This window comes from Myotis lucifugus, unplaced genomic scaffold (assembly GCF_000147115.1).
Source record: "Myotis lucifugus unplaced genomic scaffold, Myoluc2.0 scaffold_292, whole genome shotgun sequence".
In the NCBI taxonomy this organism is placed as follows: Eukaryota; Metazoa; Chordata; class Mammalia; order Chiroptera; family Vespertilionidae; genus Myotis; species Myotis lucifugus.
Window position 1 is genome coordinate 980,012 of NW_005871340.1, and position 18,251 is coordinate 998,262.

The 18,251-nt window shown below is 52.7% G+C and overlaps 1 protein-coding gene across 1 annotated transcript in view; it reads right to left on the reverse strand.

The window, feature by feature from the left end:
- COL13A1 (collagen type XIII alpha 1 chain) overlaps positions 1 to 18,251 on the reverse strand; it is a 124,308-nt gene that overhangs the window by 4,782 nt on the left and 101,275 nt on the right. The window contains exons 30-38 of the mRNA XM_023763587.1: positions 18,089 to 18,133; positions 15,665 to 15,706; positions 14,318 to 14,344; positions 13,345 to 13,425; positions 10,318 to 10,353; positions 7,576 to 7,629; positions 7,001 to 7,054; positions 5,966 to 6,001; positions 947 to 1,033 (exon numbers count right to left, since the gene is read on the reverse strand). Of these exons, the coding sequence (XP_023619355.1) occupies positions 947 to 1,033; positions 5,966 to 6,001; positions 7,001 to 7,054; positions 7,576 to 7,629; positions 10,318 to 10,353; positions 13,345 to 13,425; positions 14,318 to 14,344; positions 15,665 to 15,706; positions 18,089 to 18,133 (462 nt within the window). The remainder of the gene's footprint in view (positions 1 to 946; positions 1,034 to 5,965; positions 6,002 to 7,000; positions 7,055 to 7,575; positions 7,630 to 10,317; positions 10,354 to 13,344; positions 13,426 to 14,317; positions 14,345 to 15,664; positions 15,707 to 18,088; positions 18,134 to 18,251) is intronic.

Here is an 18,251-nt window from a genome sequence, read left to right on the forward strand (position 1 = left end):
GGGCATCCAGTCCGTCCAGCCTGTACCCGAGTTCCCCTTCTCTTCTTTAACTCGTGTCCCTGTTCACAAACCAACACGATGGTTATTCAGGTCAAGGCTGGCCAGCTCCGACTGCGGCGTCGAGAGGCCTTTCCTACCCTGCCCAGGATGCAGGACCTCTGCAGTTTGATTTGCGTCTCCTAAATCCAACCTTTTGCTCTTCCTTGGGCCTCCAGGAGAGTTTAGCTTTGGAGCGTGGACAGCAGCCCCCAATCCCTTTGACAGACTCACTTGGAGTGGACACAGATGAATTTCAATGTCCATGCATCAGAGTTTTTGGAAGCTTCAAGCGGGCTGCCAAGGTACTTGAGAGGCCGGCCGATGTGCCAGGAGGCATTCCTTACCGGCTCGTTTGGGAGGGCTTCCTGGGGGTGCTTGCTTACTGATGTTGGTCTGCAGGTTTTGGCTGGGTGGCTGGTGGGCATTGGGAGTTTGTGTATTAAAAGCCACCTGTCTGGCCTTGCTTTGCCCAGTGGAGACGCTAGCCTGGGGGTCCTGCATCCTGATCGGGTGAGGATTCCACCAGCGTGAACTGCTGGCTACACAGGTGGCCACGAAACGAAGAAGGCAAACTCATGGCTCACAAATGCTACGCTGGCTTCCACAGCCATCCTGGAGTTAAGAGCTGAGGCCTTTTCCCAAATCCCTTTCCTCGGGTCGCTCCACATCCACACATCAATTGTTCTGCGGCTTCAAAGGAGAGGGATTTAGCCAGAATGACTTGCAGCTGAGGCTTTACGGCCACACCAACGGCAGGCAAGCATTCCACGGGCCAAAGGCACAGATAGATTTGGTAGCATCAGTGTAGTCATTCGGCTCTCATCTTAGTTTATTTGCCTTCTTTGTTTCCAGCTTGCAACCCTCAAGGGAAAAACCAGAACAAGGCAAGTGATAAATGCAAACATACCAACGGGCAGGGGGCATCTAATCCAGGCGCTCCTTGGTCTCCCTTATCCCCTTTAGGCCCTCTAGAGCCTTTCTTCCCCCTCTCCCCCTGTAAATAATAGTTTAGTCCAAGAGAAAAAAACAACATCAAAACTTTAGGATCATTCATGTGTTATGGTTAGAGATAGACATAGAGCAAATTAAAGAGGGGAAAATAGCTTCTCTCAATTAGGATGGTCTCCCCAATAGGATTTGGGGTCAGTACTCACTGCCACCCCTCTAAGGACCTGAGGGTTTGGCTAAGGCAGGTGGGGACGGGTAGGGGAGGTGAGGGAGACCTGGGAGCAGGGAGCAGGAGGGCTCGGAGGTGGAGGTGACGGGGTGGGGGTGGGGGGAATGCAAATGGAAGATACTGGTGGGCAGCTTTGCTAATATTGAGCCCAGAGTGTAAACAGGGGGACTCCCTTCCTTCTATTTGAGGGTCCATTTTGAAAGATTTTGGCTTGAGAACGTTTGTCCCAATTGGTTTTCATCCCTTTTATATCTATTAGGAGGCAAGGTAACTTTTATTTAGAGCCATGCGTGTGCATATGCGTGTGTGTGTGAACACAGCATGTATGAATGTGTACATGTACATGGTTGTGCGCATGTGTGCATGTATGAGTCTGTGCTAGTATGTACATGTGTGTCCAGGGCTCCTGGGTGGCCCCTGGTCCTCAGCGGGGTCCTTCCATTCTGTGTCTCTTGTCCATCCTGGTCTGAAGCCATAGGCAGCTATTTGTAAACAGACAAGTTGGTTCAAGGAATCCATTTGTTTCTGAAGAGCTTCAGTGAGCACTGTCTTTCTCAGTTGAACCCCATTTTGCATGTGCCAGAGTCACTCTCCGTTTAAAGGGCTGTGGGGGATTCTTTGTAATGAATTAGCGTTTGGATTTTCGCAGGTTGGAGGGCCAGGTGTGCCCCCGGGAGCCTTCCTGGGAACGCCTGTCCCCTGCGATTGTCTAATGCGTCCAGTGTTGCTCCAGGGCCACAGACCTCGAAGGAGGGCAGCACACTGGTCAGAGCAAAAGCTTACCGCCAAAGAGGCTCTGCCTGTTATCAGCAGTGTGACTCTGGGAAGTTACTTAACCTCTCTGAGCCTCAGTTTCTTCACCTGTCAAGTGCGGGTAATAACACCGGCCTCAGAACTTTATCTGAGGCCTTTGTGTATGTGAAGTGCTTAACACTGGCACGTGGTAAATGCTCAGAAAACGACAGTTGCTTCGTATGATGACAACAACAATGACTGCTTCTTGTTGGCTGGTATAAGGTATGGCCTCGTGTGTCTACTGTGCTCCTGTAGTGGAAGGGGAAGGGTTTGTTAGAGGGAGCCAGAGGATAAGAATGTTTTTGATGTTTTCCAGGATCTTTGGAAATTCCTTAAATCTCTTGATTCCCGAGGTCCCCTGTAATTGCCAATGCGTTGTTCTGAGTGAGTTTTCTAAAGTGCAAATGTTTACTTAGAAAATGATAGAGTTTAAGAGGGCATGTGTGATGCATACCAGGCAGAATCGCATTGGCTCTGAGACACTCCCACCAACGAGAACGTCGTGGTGTGAGTAGCCCCCATGCAGTGGACAAGCAAAACCACTCGCTGTGGGTGGGAAGCCCACGTGAACTTTCTCAGGGAGGAGACTCCCTTGCCCCTTGGGTCGGGCCAGTGGAAAAGTGAGCACAGTTTCCCAAAGACTCGGGCTCCAGGTCCCAGGTGATCGGCCTGTGGGTAACGGAGGGTGTGCGGGTCCTGCCTTTCAGGATGGGTGACTGACTTGCATTGTGGAGCATCATGTTCTAAGGGCACAAGAAATGGCTTTATCTCGGGTGCCCTTTGGAGACACTAGAGTAGTAGCTTTGCCTACATCCTCCTGCTCCCAATGAGGCTCCAGCAGAGAGAGGGTTCCAGCTGGAACAGGGAAGGCAGATAAAGCCAGCTGCAGAGGTTCCCTTACACAAAATTAATGCATATGTAAAAACTGCTTTTAGAGGAAAGAAATGGAAGCTGGGGGAGTGAAAGGGATAGGATGAGGGAGATGGGGTTGCTATAATGTAGTACACAATATAGGGGGTAAATATTGAGGAAGTAAAGGAAGGAAGAGGCAGGCCCAGGCCAAAAGAGATAGTAAGGAGGCAAGGGGGCTTGGGGAAGCAAGACACTCATACGTGCACACACGCACACACATGCACATACATGCACACACACATGTGCATGCACCCCCCCACACAGATGGCACATCTCAGAGAGTGACAGTAGCTGCACTACATGCGTGCAGACCTTTCAGTTGGCTGTGGCTTGCAGGCAGCTCCACCTTCACACCCAATTGTCCTGGTGCCCAAATTGCCAAATTCACACCCCCTTTTATCCTTGATGGACTTTTTCGTCCTCAAAGTGGCTCCTAGGCCAAATTCACAAGGCTGTGAAGGGACAACAAGGGTGTCCTTAGTGACAAGGACAGAATGTTCTTTGCATTGGCAGGTGTGTCTCCTCAGAAAACTGCCTGTGAGGGGCTCTGAGCCTTGCCCACCACCTCGAGGACCTTCCTCCCTCCATGGATGGGAAGAGGCTCAGGACCATCTTCTGGCGGACGCGAAGGAGCAGCGCTTTAAGATTGCATCTCAGGCCGCCATCTGATAGAACAGTGGGTATCCGGTGCACCCACTGGGACCCCTCTGATGGGGTCCCCGGCATGGGTGGTTGAGTTTGGGAGCAGCCCTACAGGCAGCCACCCTCCACACCTGGTGGGGCAAGGGGCTTACAGCATCTCCAGCAACAATGAGACTTCTAACCGGATTGTCATCTAAGCCCTTCTGCCTCTGACCTTGACCAAAGTGTTAATTCTGAGCTCCCAGGCATCAGAATAAAAGCTGTCCCTCTCCACGGTGCAGATTCTACTCGGGCCTTTCTTTGTTTTGGAGGCTTTGTTTCCAAGCCCTCACACCTCCCCTCAAAGACCTCAGAGGCTGGTGGCCTAAGGAGGTCTGAATGAGGAGGTGAGGTGTAGGGGGACCCTTCTAGGACATTCTGGCATCCAGACAGCCAAATCTCTTGGAGGGAGAGAATCAGCTGCTCCTTGATCGCTAACTGAACAAGCCAATGGGTTCTTTGCCACACTCAAAAGAAGGCTCATGCAATTTGACCCTCTCTGGACTTTACTAAGTGACATTTGCTAATTTATATACGGGATGGGGAGAGCGTGCAAAACCTTAGGAAGGGGAAGTGGAGAAGAAATATTTTCCCACTGATTCCCTGGGCTTTATTGCCTCATTCGGTGGCTTGGGTCCTTAAACATCAGCGCCTCCAGCCTCCACCTCCCTCCATCTGTGACAAGGGCATCTGCCTGCCCTGCCCCCACCTCTAGAACCACACAGTCGCCACGTAGGCTGGTGATGCAGCCCTCAAATAGCTCAGTGCCTCAAGCCAACTGAAAGCGTCTTAAGAAATTGGTTTAAGAGGTTTTAATTGACTATAATAACGAAAACCAGAACAGGTTAGAAATAAATTAGAAAGGAGGTTAGTATGCCAACGAGGTGGAATGATCAATTTTTTGAGTGGCCTAAATTCTTGGATGCCACAGCAATGAAGGTGGGCTTCCCAGCCAACTGTAACAGGCCGGCACATGTCTGGGAGTAGGCCTGTCTCTTCCAGTGGTTTCTAGACTTGGTCTTCCCATGGAAAGTCTGTACGGCAGCTCTTCCTGTTCCCTCGCGTTTATAAAACATATGGGACAAATCTAGTTGCTTTTGGCCAGCTGCCAGAAAGGAGAATTTAGGGATATAGATGTGCTCCAAAAATGCGCCCTAAGTTGAAGAGACTGGAATCAGTGCTAGATTTAAGCGTATGGATTCTGGCACTGTCTGTTCACGATCATGATCACCAGCATTCAACGCTCAGCTGGAGCCCACCTGCTCTGCCTTCAGCTCTGTGGGGATCCAGTGCATTTTATCATCCTTCTGGGCCTGTTTCTCCATGTGTTCTTCCCACTCCTCTTCTACCTCTAAGATCCTTGGATCTTTTGACCTACACAGCGGTGGGGAACCTTTTTCTGCCAAGGGCCATTTGGATATTTACACCATCATGTGTGGGCCATGCAAAATTATCAACTTAAAAATTAGCCTGCTATATTTGGCCAAACATGTAACTAACTCACCTCTAATGCCTTGGCAGGGCCAGACCAAATGATTTTGCGGGCCTTATACAGCCTGCGGCCGGACGTTCCCCACCCCCTGCTTGAAGATGCCCTTGGCCGTTAGGGGATGTGGATCACACTGAGACTCACTGTGATGGGCAGCAGTTGAGATATTCTAGGAAGGACCTCAAAGGTCATCTCTTGGTCAGACGGAATTAAATGGTCCTGCTGGGACCAAGTATGTCATGTATCATATACATGGCCTGTGTCATATGCCGTGACATGTCTGTGGGTGCTGTGGGCATTTGGTAACTGTGTCCTGGTGAAGATGGCAGAAACCAAAGGGAGAGCTGGGGGCCTCTGAAGGCGCGGGTCATTTCCTAGTCCTGCTGGCGCTTTCCAAGAGAAATAATGGCTGTGCAAGGGTTGGCTGCTCACAGTAGCTTTCTGCTTGTTCTCAGAACGGGAATTTATTTTCTCTCTCACCAGTGGCCTGGGATGCCTGGCAAAACTGTTTCAGGGGCTAGGACTAGGCAACGCTGGATTTAAAAACATCATTTAGGGGCCCATTATCAGGGCACTGTAGAGAGAGCTGGGCACGTGACCCCCATCACTGAATGGCAATGCTAATCTGATGGCCACCATGGGATTCTGTCTTCCCTTGTCAGGCGGAAAAATACAAGCTTCAATTTCAGGCTCAGGCCCCAGGCTCCCTGTGTGCCACAGATTAAGCCCCTCACTAGCAAGCCTTTCAATTTACAACGATTTATCAGGAAAAACTGTATTTGCCATGTTGGGTCAGGAATCCCCAATTGGTCATTCCACCACATCATGAAGACATTAGTAACCAGAGCCCAAGGGTGAGGGGTCAGACTCACCCGGTTTCCTTTGTCCCCGGGTGGTCCATGTAAACCCTGCAATAAATCAGAGCCATGGAAACACATTAACGAGAAAACACGGGATGGCCGTGCAGCGCTTCCTCCCAGGCTCATAAAGTTCTTCTCTGATGCCTAATTTCTCCAAGACAGATTTAATTATCCCCATTCTACAGAAGGGGGATGAAGGGGCTCAAGGAACTTAGCCTCGGGATAAATCATGAATAATGGGCAAAGCCAAGAGCATGGTTCTGGTTTTCTGCTCCGCGGCCAACGTCCTGCTGTGTTCTTCAAGATCACTCAGGCTGGGGGTGACGTGTGCTGAGGACGGTCTGGGGAGGGAACTCCCTGGCAGAGGAGGTGTTTGCATGGCTCTCCAGCCAGGTTCTGGCCAGAAAAGTGGCTGCAGAGCTCTTCAGACCCTCTCTGTGAGGCGCACGCTGCCCTCCATGGCCTCAGCGGGGGGAATGAGCACAGGCCAAGGCTGGTCGGGGCTGCACACTTAGCCAGAGCAGAGCCGCCTGGGCAGCCACGCATGGAACCATGAACAGATAGATGGTCAACCTTCAAGTGGGTGGGAAGTAAAATTCTGGTTTTCTCAGGCAATCAACTTTTTAAAACAAAGTAATGGGAAAATCTGCTTCAATCATGAAGCAGTCCCTTGGGAAAGCTGCCCTCTCCTTCTTGTAGGATGGGATTTGGATTTGATTCCGCCCCCCCCCCCCCGCCCTCCCGGGACAGGGCCATGGCACATTCATCTGTGAGACCCCCACTGCGTCGGACACGGAGCCTTGTAGTGGATGGGGCTCATGATGTGTTTGCTGCATCTCAGCAGATGGTCCACACAGTTGAGGACTTGGTCCCCCTGCAGGGATATTCCAGCGTATCGACCAGTTGGCTGTTGGCAGCTTCTTCTGCCACAGTAGTGCTAAGTCTCGCTTAGCGCTAGAGTTCTTGCTGCAGGTGCTGGGCATGCTGCCGTGACAGTTTCTGGGGGACAGGGTGCGTGAAGAAAACCTTTGGCCCGGTGAAACTTACCGGAAGCCCAGCTGCTCCCGTTGGTCCTGTCATCCCAGGGTCGCCTTTGCTGCCCTGAAACAGGAGACAGAAGCCACTGAGCCCTGCTGGACGTAGTACCAACCTGCCACCAACTGCTTTCTGGTTTAGACCCAGGACACCTCGCCAGTCCCCCCAACCGCTGTCCAGGAAGCAAGGTCTGAGCGAAGGGTGGCGCTACTGGTGTGGACTCTGTCCCGGGAGGCGGCTGGAGGCCCCTCACCCTCCCTCCAGCAGAGCCTGTCCCCCAAGGCCTCTGGGAGGGGGGAGCAGTGTCCTGGGGGTCCTGGCTGGCCAGAGGCAGCAGCAGGGGAGAAGGAGGGAGGAAACGGGCGTGAACACAAAGGCAGGGACAGGGAAACAGGAGAAAAGAGCTGTGATTTCTTCCTTAAAGCTGTCACACCGTAGAGCAGCCACCCTGGCTGAGGATGGCACTCTAGGAGGGACGGGTAAGGGCAGAGACTATGGGCTGAGCGGTGACCCTGGGGCCTCGGTGCCAGGGCTGAGGGCCTGAGGCTGAGGAGGGTGCCCAGGCTCCCGGCTCCCTGAACACTCACCCTCTCACCCTTTGGTCCGGCGGGGCCTGGAACTCCAATTGGTCCTGGAGTGCCCTGGGGAGGCGAAGGAGAGCAGAGGTGAAGGTCCTGGGGCGGGGGAGCCCTGGGCACCCGCCCGACGCCTGGAGAGGAGCAAGGTCCAGTGGCCAGTTTTCAGGGTTGGCGAGGCCAGGCTCGTTCAGGGCAGTCATTCGACTGAGCTGTGTTCCTGTTTGGGTTTGGGGCCTCGGGGAGAGAGAGCCTCCCCTGCCTCAGGGCCGGATTGGAGGAAGAAAAAAACCCCTTTCACTCCACAGCCAAGCTTGCCAAGGCTGAAAACGGTAGGAAAACGGTTGCTTAGTTTGCTCCCAGAAGCGCTTGGGAGGGAGACGACACCAGCCCAGGGATGGGGGCCCGAGGGTGGCACCCCTTTGCTGTCACAGCTCCACATGCAGCGGGAGGGGCTTCATGCCACGGAGACCGATGCAGACGCACACACAGAGGCAGGCGTGGGAGGGTCATTCAGCCATCGCCCCCCCCACCCGCCCCACTGCGGCCCGGCCGGCCTTCAGCCTCTGGCCGGACCTCTGTCCCCACTCCCGGGCCCAAGGGAACAGCTGGGTTGGAGAGTGCATTAGTGTGCCTCGAGGCCTGGTCTGCCCACACTGGTGGGAGGGGAGGTGTGTCAGAGCTCCTCCCGCAGGGCCGCGGGGGAGTGGGGGCAGCTGGAGCTATGGGAGCTGCGTTGCTTAGAGACGGAGCAGGGCTTGCTATGGTGTAATTGAACATCTTCCCCAGGTTCCCAGTTACAGCCCGGCTAGATGGAGTCTATGTTGCAGAGCTTCCCATTGCTCGGCCTCAGTGTTTGTTTCCTGCTCAGACATAAGGGGGTGTGGGCTGGGCCTGTGGACAGTCCCCCGTGTTCCAGGTGCAGCCGTGAAAGGCGGGGCAGGAGCAAGTGGGGGATGCTGATTTACTTTATGGGGAGGGCAGGCGGGGAGGGGCAAAAGCCTATTCTCGGGGCTCCCTTTGCAGCTACCAGGGAAGGAGGAACTCTGTGGACATCGGTGACAAGAGCACGTCAAAAAAGATCAGAGTGATGGTTCAGCCCAGGACTCCAGAGTCACTGGCTGGCTTCCAGTCCTGCTTGAAGGCTTTGAACTCTGCGATACTGCAGACGTTTCTTGGCCTCTCTGAGGCTCAGTTTTCCCACCTGTAAAATGGGGATGGTAACACGAGTATCTGCCTCTCAAGCCGCTGCCAGGTTAACATGGATGAACACATGTCATTCATTTGCACCCAATAAATATCAGTATTGGCAGGGCAGGGTTACTTTTCCCATATAAATGTTCCTTTAAGGTTGTGATAGTGATTTTATGAAAAAAATAAATCCTCAGGTCCAAGGGGACAGAATATATGAATTTGTACTGCTGCCCTCTGTCCATCATGAATGGAGGAAGTAGCTGAGAGGGAAGTCTCAGGTTCTCTGAGTCCAGCCACAGATCATCTGCCAGCTCTGACTGGGCGCCTGGGAAATGTGTGCTCGGGGCAAGGAAGATGGAAATGGAGGGCCTGTGGTGGAGGAGCAAAGCCGTGATAATGCTCAGAAAGAGGCATCTTCTCCATTTATGAGAGTCTATAATTTTAACTCCATAAACACGAGGTGGGGAGAGGCCCCTGGGAGGCCTGTTGCCGGGGTGATTGGACATCTCCCTCTACCCTGAGCGTATGTCCTCCCTCCTCAAGTGAGCCCTGCAAGTTCTCCTCTTCCCCCAGGTGTTGCTCCAGCCAGCTCATTAGAACCTTGTCTTCTAGGCAGACCAAGCAGCTGTGGCCTGAGATCGGCTGGCAGGGGCTGGGCACACACACAGCTCTGGTTATAGCTGCTCCCGAGAGGGAAGCCCAGCCTCCTGGCCCTGATGGCCAGTGATCCCAACACCATGGAGAGGGACAGGCTTCAGCTGGGAGTGCCACTGCCCTGAAGACCTGATGGGAGCTCTGGGAGGAGGACTGGAAGGTGAAGAGGAGGGACTTTTTTCCTGATGCTTCAGTTGTTAAAAAAGTTCAGGGACTTTCCAGTGAAGAGTAGGTGATGTGTGTCTTCTGGAATCAGGAAGAACAAAGAAAGAGGGGGCCCAAGTGTCCATCAATTAGCTCTGCATAAACCCCCTGTTGGAATGGATGACTGTGGTGCCACAGGAAGTGCAGCATGCCCACAGAACATTGAGCTGGGACTGGCCAGTGTGCTCCTAATGCTACACCTGCCCCCACCCGTCCATGCTGTCCCCACCCATTACATCAAACTGGTGGCTACGCAGAACTAGGAAGCCCCTATGGGCAGACAGGACATGGACAGAGCTCACAGTATGAAGACAACATAGCATGACGGGCACATACAGACACTGTTGTGTTTGGTGGGGATGAGTCATGGCCCAGATCCCCAGGGCTGGGCTCCCAGCCCCAACTCAGCATTCGCTTAGGAAGAGTCTGCTGCTGGAGTGGGACTCCCACTCCACATCCAGGAAATTCATATGTGAGGACCCGGGGTGCATACTCCGAGCAGGAAAATTTAGATGAGGGCCAGCCATCTTTGGTCAAGAAACCAGAATAAGCACTCTGAACAGAGCACAGGTGGTACCTTTGTGGTGTCAGTAGTGGGATCAGTCACAACTCACTGGGAAAACGAGGCCACAGTGGGATAGACGAGAGGGAGCACAGGCTGGGGTGGGGTGGGGTGAAGGGTAATGGAGAAGTGACACTCACCGGTGGCCCAGGTCTGCCGTCCAAACCTGAAGCTCCCTGGACAAAGGGAACAGTTTGACCAAAAGAAGGGTCAGGGAGGAGCGGGAGGGAGAAAAAGGGATCAGGGAGGGAAGAGGTGAGTGAAGCAGTGACTCTGGACGGACACAAATGCTGGTAATCAAACAAAATGGGAGAAGTAAGCTTGGGAGGACAGGTAATGGTATTCACACGGAAACCAACAACAACATGGAGACACTGAATGCAGTGTGGCCGACTGCTGAGCAGGCTGGGTGGAGATCAGTGCACGTGACTGTTCTGATCCTCTGTGCCCCCAGCTCCCCTTCCTCCTTGGATCCCCTCTCAGAAACCCCTCCCAAAGGGTGGCAGCGCTCTGGGGAGAGGGATAGAGAAAGTGAGCTCATGGGGAGGTGCCTGGGACCTGGGCTGGTGCCTCTTTCCCAGGGCCAGTCTCACTGGGGAGAGACAAGCCTACTTGAGGGGTGGGGACCTGGTGAGGGTGGGCTTCCCAGCCATTTGCAAAGCTGTTGAGACTGGGCAACATGGGGGGGACCCTGAGAGGCTCGTCACTGAGTTACAGCACCTGGTTTTGGACCCTGAGTTGATGCTTCTACTAGTACTCCAGCAGGTGGGAAGAGTTGGCCCTTAAATGACAATACTAATGAAGCTTGGCATTTCTCTGGACCTTCACAGCTGGCAGATCTCAACACAGGCTCAGTCCATTCGTGTTATCCCGGATGAGGGTTCTTTTACAGAACAGGGCTTTGGGCCAGATCCCCAGCTGATTGGGACAGAGGTCTAAGGCCATGTATACCCTGGAGTAAACTGGCTGAAGGTGGGATGGTCTTAAGACCCACTCACTATGCAGTGTCCGGTGTTATATGCTGGGGAATGGGGGCTCTTCCTCAACCTTGGGCTATAAATCTACCCCTGAGATCCACCTCGGAGAACCAGGGGAAAATTATCGGATGATTCCAATGCGACAAGCCAGGGAGAAGGAAGCAGGACACTCCAGCTCAGTAAGGACCGAGTTATTGAAAGCTGCTTCCAAATGGGCCTCGGACTTAGGATTTAAAGGTGGAGGAATGCCCCCAGGAAAGAGGGCAGGGAGCTGCTTCCTCCTGGGGGAGGGGCGTTGGATGTAGGACCCTACAGAGCCTTGCTTCTCAGTTTGAGGCCCTACATACTTCTGGGATGATCTTGACTCATAGCGTAGAGAGCTGTGGTTCTCAACCCCAGCTGCAACACCAGAATTTCCTGAGGCGGATGTGAAATGATACAAGTGCCTGGGTCCCAACCCAGCCCAAGTCAACCTCAGTCTCCAAGAGTGAGGCCGGGGTAATGGCAAGCTAGGTGGCCCCAATGTGCAGCCAGTGTTGAGAACTACTGTAGAAGGCAAATAGGAAGAAGTCAATAAGATATGCCTGGAAAAACATGCTGCTAGTATATGGAACATAATATCGAGGTGAAGCCCCCAAACAGAACATTAGCTAAATATCCACAAACTTTGTCTCTTCATATTAGTACGGAGTTATCTTGAGAGGTCTGGAGCACGGACTGGAGGCTTTCAGGCCCCGTGTGGGCCACTGACATATTTTGTACGGTCAGTAGTGCTGCAAGTCATTTCGATTGAATGTAAGAGACTAGGGAGATTTCACATAAAATGCCAGATTATCAAAAGTAGAAAAATGAGAGATAGACGGGGCACCGTGTCTTTCCTCTGGCATTTTCTTTGTGGATATGACTTGTTTGGTCTCCTTGCCATTTGCATTTTGGTGGAATTCTCCATGTTCACTAGGCTTGTTGGGGCCAGGAAGGTGGACAAGGAGAAATTCATGGTTGCGTGGGGGCAGGGACGCTCTTTACTAGGAAGGAGTTCTTAATCATTCCAGATGCAGCTTCAGACATGGGGAAATGTCTGCTAAAGTCATCAGTTTTCTGTAGTCTGTCAAGCGAATCAGCTCCTTAAATGCTCCTGCATTTGATGCACTAATAGGAGGTAGTTGTATCTTTTGCTCTTGCTTTTCGGTTGCTGGGATTATATTAGCCAGACCTTCAAGCTCTGCCAAGCTGGGGTGATTGGGCTTCCCATTGTCCCCCTGCTCTTTACGGCCTCCTGGGGTGGGAACTGGCCTGGCGCCTGGGACAGAGGAAGCCCTAGTGGCTGGAAAGAGCCCCTTGCATGGCTGGGACCTCAGTGGAGGAGCAGCCTCTGGCCTGGCCTGGCCACCGACTTAATATGTGACCTCAGTGAGCCACTTTCTTCTCTGGATCCCTCAGTGAAGTGATCAGATGGGTCACTGAAATCCTGTCCAGCTCTTGATAAACAAACCAAGAGCAGTGCCAACCTCAATGGGTTTGAGGGAGGGTGGAGCCCAGGGTGGTGGGTTGTGCTCTCCTGGACAAGGTGACCAGCCCACCAGCCCACCGAAGCTTGGGGCAAAAGGGTTTGTCCAGGCCACACCTGGAAAGGCCTTCTGAGCGAGCCCCGTCCGCTGACCTGAGGCCTCCAGCCCCGGGCAGGCGGAGATGAGAGATTTCAGGGAACTGGGATCCAGGTGGCCTTAGCCAGTGGGGACAGGAGAATCTGACCTTTTACAAGCTTTCCTGCTGTGGCCAGGGCTTAAGAGGAGAGATCAGGGGTGCTCTTGGGGCCCCTCCTGGGAAAACAGAAGAGTGATGGAGCAGATGCCTCTGTCCCGCTGCTCCCAAGTTCTCCAAGTGTGGCCACTGCGAGGGTGCTTTTGTTGCTTCTGAGTGAGGCATTCATAGGGCCCAAGGCTGTGCTTAAGCCACCTCTGGCTCTCCAGCTGGGTGCTCTTTGGGGTTGGGGGCCCTGTCTCATTCAGCTTCATAATCCCCCCACACTGAGACCAGGGCCTGGCCAGAGCAGGCCTCAGTAAGAGAATCAGAGCCCAGGGTCTCGCCCAGGTGGGAAAGCAAAACCACATGGAGCTCTGGAGTGCCCGGCACCTTTAGGACCCCTGGCTGGGCTCCTCGCAACTGTCTTGCTGGGTCCACAATACTCACGGGCAATCCCAGAGGACCTCGGTCTCCTTTTTCTCCCTGGACACCCGGCTCTCCTTTTGCTCCATCGAGTCCTGCTTCCCCCTGGAGGAAAGGGAGATGGGGGGAGATTATAGATGGGCATGACTCAGACAACTCATTCCTGAATTCTGAGGTCCTGGGGACAGGAGTGGGTGCAGGGATGGGGAGGGAGAAGGGGAAGGAGGAGGAGGTGGCTGGCCCAGGGATGGCAGGCTGGGGACTCCAGGGATCCCTGGCTTAGCCCATCTCTGCCTCAGCTGCAGTCCCCTGTATCCCTGTGGTGACTTTAAGGTCCCCAAAGGGAAAAGAGATGGTGGAGTGGACACAAACCCACAGGGAAGCTGCACGCCAGGCTTTGGCATAGGTGACAGCATGGCAGGACATAGGGGACCCTGCAGAGGTTGGCTGGCAGATGCCTGAAATGCCACCACCGGAGCCCTGAGGCTCCCAAACAAATTGGGAGAAAAACTGCCCCATAGTCCCCTGGAAAAGGTTAGGGCAGGAGACCAGGTTGTCAGGCCAGCGGGCTCCAGCTCCTCCTATCCATTGAAGTGCTTTCAGGGGGAGTCGGGAAGAGCCCCAGGCCAGAGTGCAGTGGTGCGGTTCCTGGGAGGGGTCCCACGCCACTCCCCTCTGTCTCCAAGGGTCTGGGGCCGGTGACGTGGGAAAGGATTTCATCTTTGCCAAGCACCTAACTTGTCATTCTGTAGGGTCCACTGGTGGATGGGACATTTTTAAATCCAAAGCCTGCCCGGGGTCAATGATGGATGTTACAAGGACCCTAGGCTTTCACTGTGTCCTGATCGTACCCCACTGGCCAGAGGGTCACATGATTCCATTTAGGGAAGGGGTCAGCTGGGCTGCCCGCCTCTGAAGCACTTGCCCTCTTTTCTGCCCTCACTGAGTCCTCTTCCCCCACCCCTCACCCAGCACCTGTCACATGACCTCTTCTTACCTTTGGTCCAGGAATGCCTTGGAGCCCCTGCATTTGGAGTGAAAACAAGGTGCTTCAGAACTATATTTCTGGTTAAAGTAAAAAATCTTTGTCCACAAGTTGGACCACAAACGTACAAGGGCTCAGGGTGCAGAGCCTGGCCTGGATCCCTGCCCAGGGGAGGCAGGAGGTGGTTATGCTTGGGGCTCCCTAGGGTGGGGTCTGAGCTAGGCTTCTCCAACCAGAGACAGAGAGAATCTTTCTGTGTCCCTCACAGCTGACCAGGAGTCTCATGAAAGACTGAGAGGAAACACGGCAAAAGTTGAATAAACTAATATATGCAAAGTGCTTAGAGCAGAGTCTGGTATGTAGTAAGTTACAGTAAATGTTGGCTACTATTGTTATTACTACTACTACCTCTACCAGTGACAGCAGGTGACACAGTGCCTGAGAGAGGCATGAACCCCAGAGGCAAGAACGAGCATATGTTGGTTTGGGTGCTTGGGAGTCCTCTAGGTCAGTGGTCGGCAAACTCATTAGTCAACAGAGCCAAATATCAACAGTACAACGATTGAAATTTCTTTTGAGAGCCAAATTTTTTAAACTTAAACTATATAGGTAGGTACGTTGTTATTACCTTAATTAGGGCACTCCTAAGCTGGCCTTTGCTAAAACGTCCTCAATCTGAGGGGTCGACCTCAGCGAACGTACCCCCAGTTCTTCTAATGCCACTTCTTCAAAATAGACTCGTCCAGGCCGAAAACCGACTTCTGCGCATGGGCCACGAAGTTTCAATCGCACTGTACGTGTGCGCCCACACGTGGTATTTTGTGGAAGAGCCACACTCAAGGGGCCAAAGAGCCACATGTGGTTCGCGAGCCGCGGTTTGCCGACCACTGCCCTAGGTGCAATGCAAGGGGGTCTTTTTAAAGGCCTTTTCTTATCTGTAACCATGGAAAGGCCCATCCAGTGGGGCTTGTTTTAAATGGTTCACTTTCTATTTTAATCCCAGTCTTCTTACTGGTTGGTTAGCAGGAAGAGGGAAGAACAGGAGCAGATGTCTGAGGGCAAAGGTCAGAGCTTAGTGACAGCGACTTCTGCAGAGCAGTGGGACCTGACCCCGGGCCACCATGCCAGTCAGCCGTTTCCAAGAAACCAGGCAATGCCCAGGCTGCTTAGTGTCACTGGAAGGGTGTCTGTCTGACATGGGAGGGGAGGAGGAGGGGTCTGTGGATGAGAAAAAACCCCACCTGGGAGGAGGAGGTGGCTGACCTAGTGCTGAGGTTGAGCTCAGTGACTACCCTGGGGAGGGGACATTAGGGACCCAGTCACCGGGACCTGAAGCATTGATGAGCCCTCCAAACTTACCGGAGGCCCGGGAGGCCCCTCTGGCCCCGGTGGCCCAGGAACCTAGAAGTGAGAGGGAGATGGTTAGCCCGCCGTGGCTGTTACGCTCTAAGTGGCCCCGCCTTCCACTGGGGTCTGGCTGGAGACCGCAAAGCCGAAGGCGGAACTGCCTGGCACGCAGTCTCCCAAAAGAAGGCTGAGAACATGTCACAAACTCATGGCAGCTCATTAGCCTTCACAATGTTACAAACAAACGAACGATGGCTGGCAAATGTCCTTGAAACATCTCCCCGCCTTAGATTTCTTTTAAACTAGAAAATTTGGCAGCACTGAGTTCTCGTTCCTGCCTGTCAACAAATGCCGGGAGCTGAAGGAGAGCTTTCCCCTCCAGGTGGGCCATGAGGTCTTCCATCCGACCCAGGCCCCACCGCTCCCTCTTGTATTTAACCCAAACCTCTTGTATTTAACCCAAACCTCCTGGCCCTTGTTGGCATCTGAATTTGAGACCCTTGGCTTAGAGGAGCAGAGATTGGTTATCTGGAATTGGGGGAGGCTGAGATATTGCCTCAAGTCCCCCCAAATTTGTAACAGAGACTGCTGGTCTCTGCTTCCCTTCAGGGCAGGTTGAAGTAGAAGAGATGTGGATGGGACAGTGCAGTTGGGGACCCCAGAGCAGTCTTCCTCCCTAAGGGCATGGTATTCAGTGCAGGTTCTGTCTCTGACGAAGATGGACACCCACTTGTCTATAGCAGCCACCCAAGAGGTGGAAGGAGACCTGCCTGCTCCTCTCTGAGCTGGTCACCCCACTTCGGCTTTGGGGCTCTTCTCACCTCTCCAGGGATGGAATCCCCTGGGTGTGACCATGGTGGAGACCCTCTGTCAGGCCACCATCGAGGGAGGCCCCGCACTGGGCAGATGGAGACCCTGACATCTCTTGGACCTGTGGCCCTTTCAGCTCCAGGATATACAATCTCCTTGCAGGGAACTCAATCTTTGGAAACTCTACTTAGAAAAAAATTACTGCTTTTTCTTCTTCTTATAAATAAATAAGTCATGTATCCCGATTGTGGTAGTGGTCATACAAATCTATGCATGTATTAAAATTCACAGACGTGTACGCACACTTCCCCCAAAGTCAACTTTACTATATAATAATTAAAATATAAAAAAATTTAAAGTAATGCAAACCCATTAAAGTATTTTATAAATTAAAAAAAAAATTGAAAGGAGGCGAAGGAATGAATATCTGAGTACTGCTAATATTTTGCTTTATTTCCTTCCACTCTTTTGATGCATAAAATATATTTGAATATATGTGCATACTTATGATATTGTATATCAATATATATATTTCATTTCACATATATATACATATATACATATATATATGTATGTATGTATGTATGTATAACTTGATTCTCTGTTCTTTTTCACTTAACACAAAACCCGCTTTTCCATTTTTTGAATGTTGCCCACAAGCCTCCGTTGTATGTCAATGTGCTATTCATTGAGTGCAGAGTTGCTACTGAGCCAGGGCTCGGAGCAGTGCTTGGCACAGGGACGCTCCCAACATGAGGACTATTATTACCATCCGCATTATTACCAGAAGTTATTTAATCACTTCCTTCTTGTTAGAAATGTAGGCTGTTTCCAATTTTTACTTTAAATACGTCTGGAAGGAACACTTTGGGGGGGATAATGCTTTTCCTGAATTTCAGAGCATTTCTGTAGGAGGCTATCCATCTGCAAGTTGCTATACAATCAGGTCTGTGTCACTAATGCAGACGGGGCTTGGCGACACTGAAGGTGACAGGAGAAGGCGTGGCGGTCTCTCCCTTAGCTCCGCGGTGGTGTCTGGGGGGCCCAGGTCTTCCCGCCAAGCATCCTCTCCCTCATGTGTCCTTGACCTCTTGCTTTCCTGGCTCTTTCCCTCGATGCTACATATGTGAACCTGGCTTCTGTCCCTCTTACGCCACTGTTCCCTCCTCTTCCCTTCATCACCACACCTCTCAGAGAATAATGCCTCTCTCTCTGGGAAGCCCACTCAGCAGCTTCTAGGCAAATTCCTACAGAGTCTTCGAAATTCTGCGAAATGACCCATTCTGGGCATGCTCACCAGTCTCCCTGAGCTGGTGCCATTCTAGTACCCACTACTGGGGACAGTTTGCTGCACAGGCTCAGCCCCGGGAATGAAATATGGTGGGTGCCCAGTGAATGCCACTGAGGGACTTGATTAATGGGGAGACCGTGGAGCAGACTGGGGGCTCCATGGCTGGCCACTGCGGTGCTCGGTGAACGTTCCCCTCTTCACCCCCTTCCTGAGCAGGGCAGCTCTGAGTTTCATCCTAGATCATGGAAATTCTGCCCACACTGGAGAGACCAGGTGTGATGAGGTTCCTGCCCATGAACCCCCGGGACACACAAGGCAGAGCAGGCACCACCTACCTCTACTCCTGGGTCACCCTTTTCCCCAGGTTCTCCTTTCTCCCCCTGTGGGCACAAAACACCATGGCGTGGATGCCAGCACTCAGGGGAGCCTGGGACAGACACACCCTCAAACCTGTGACAAACCAGACCGGAGGTAGACTAGGCCCAGGCGTTGGCAAGG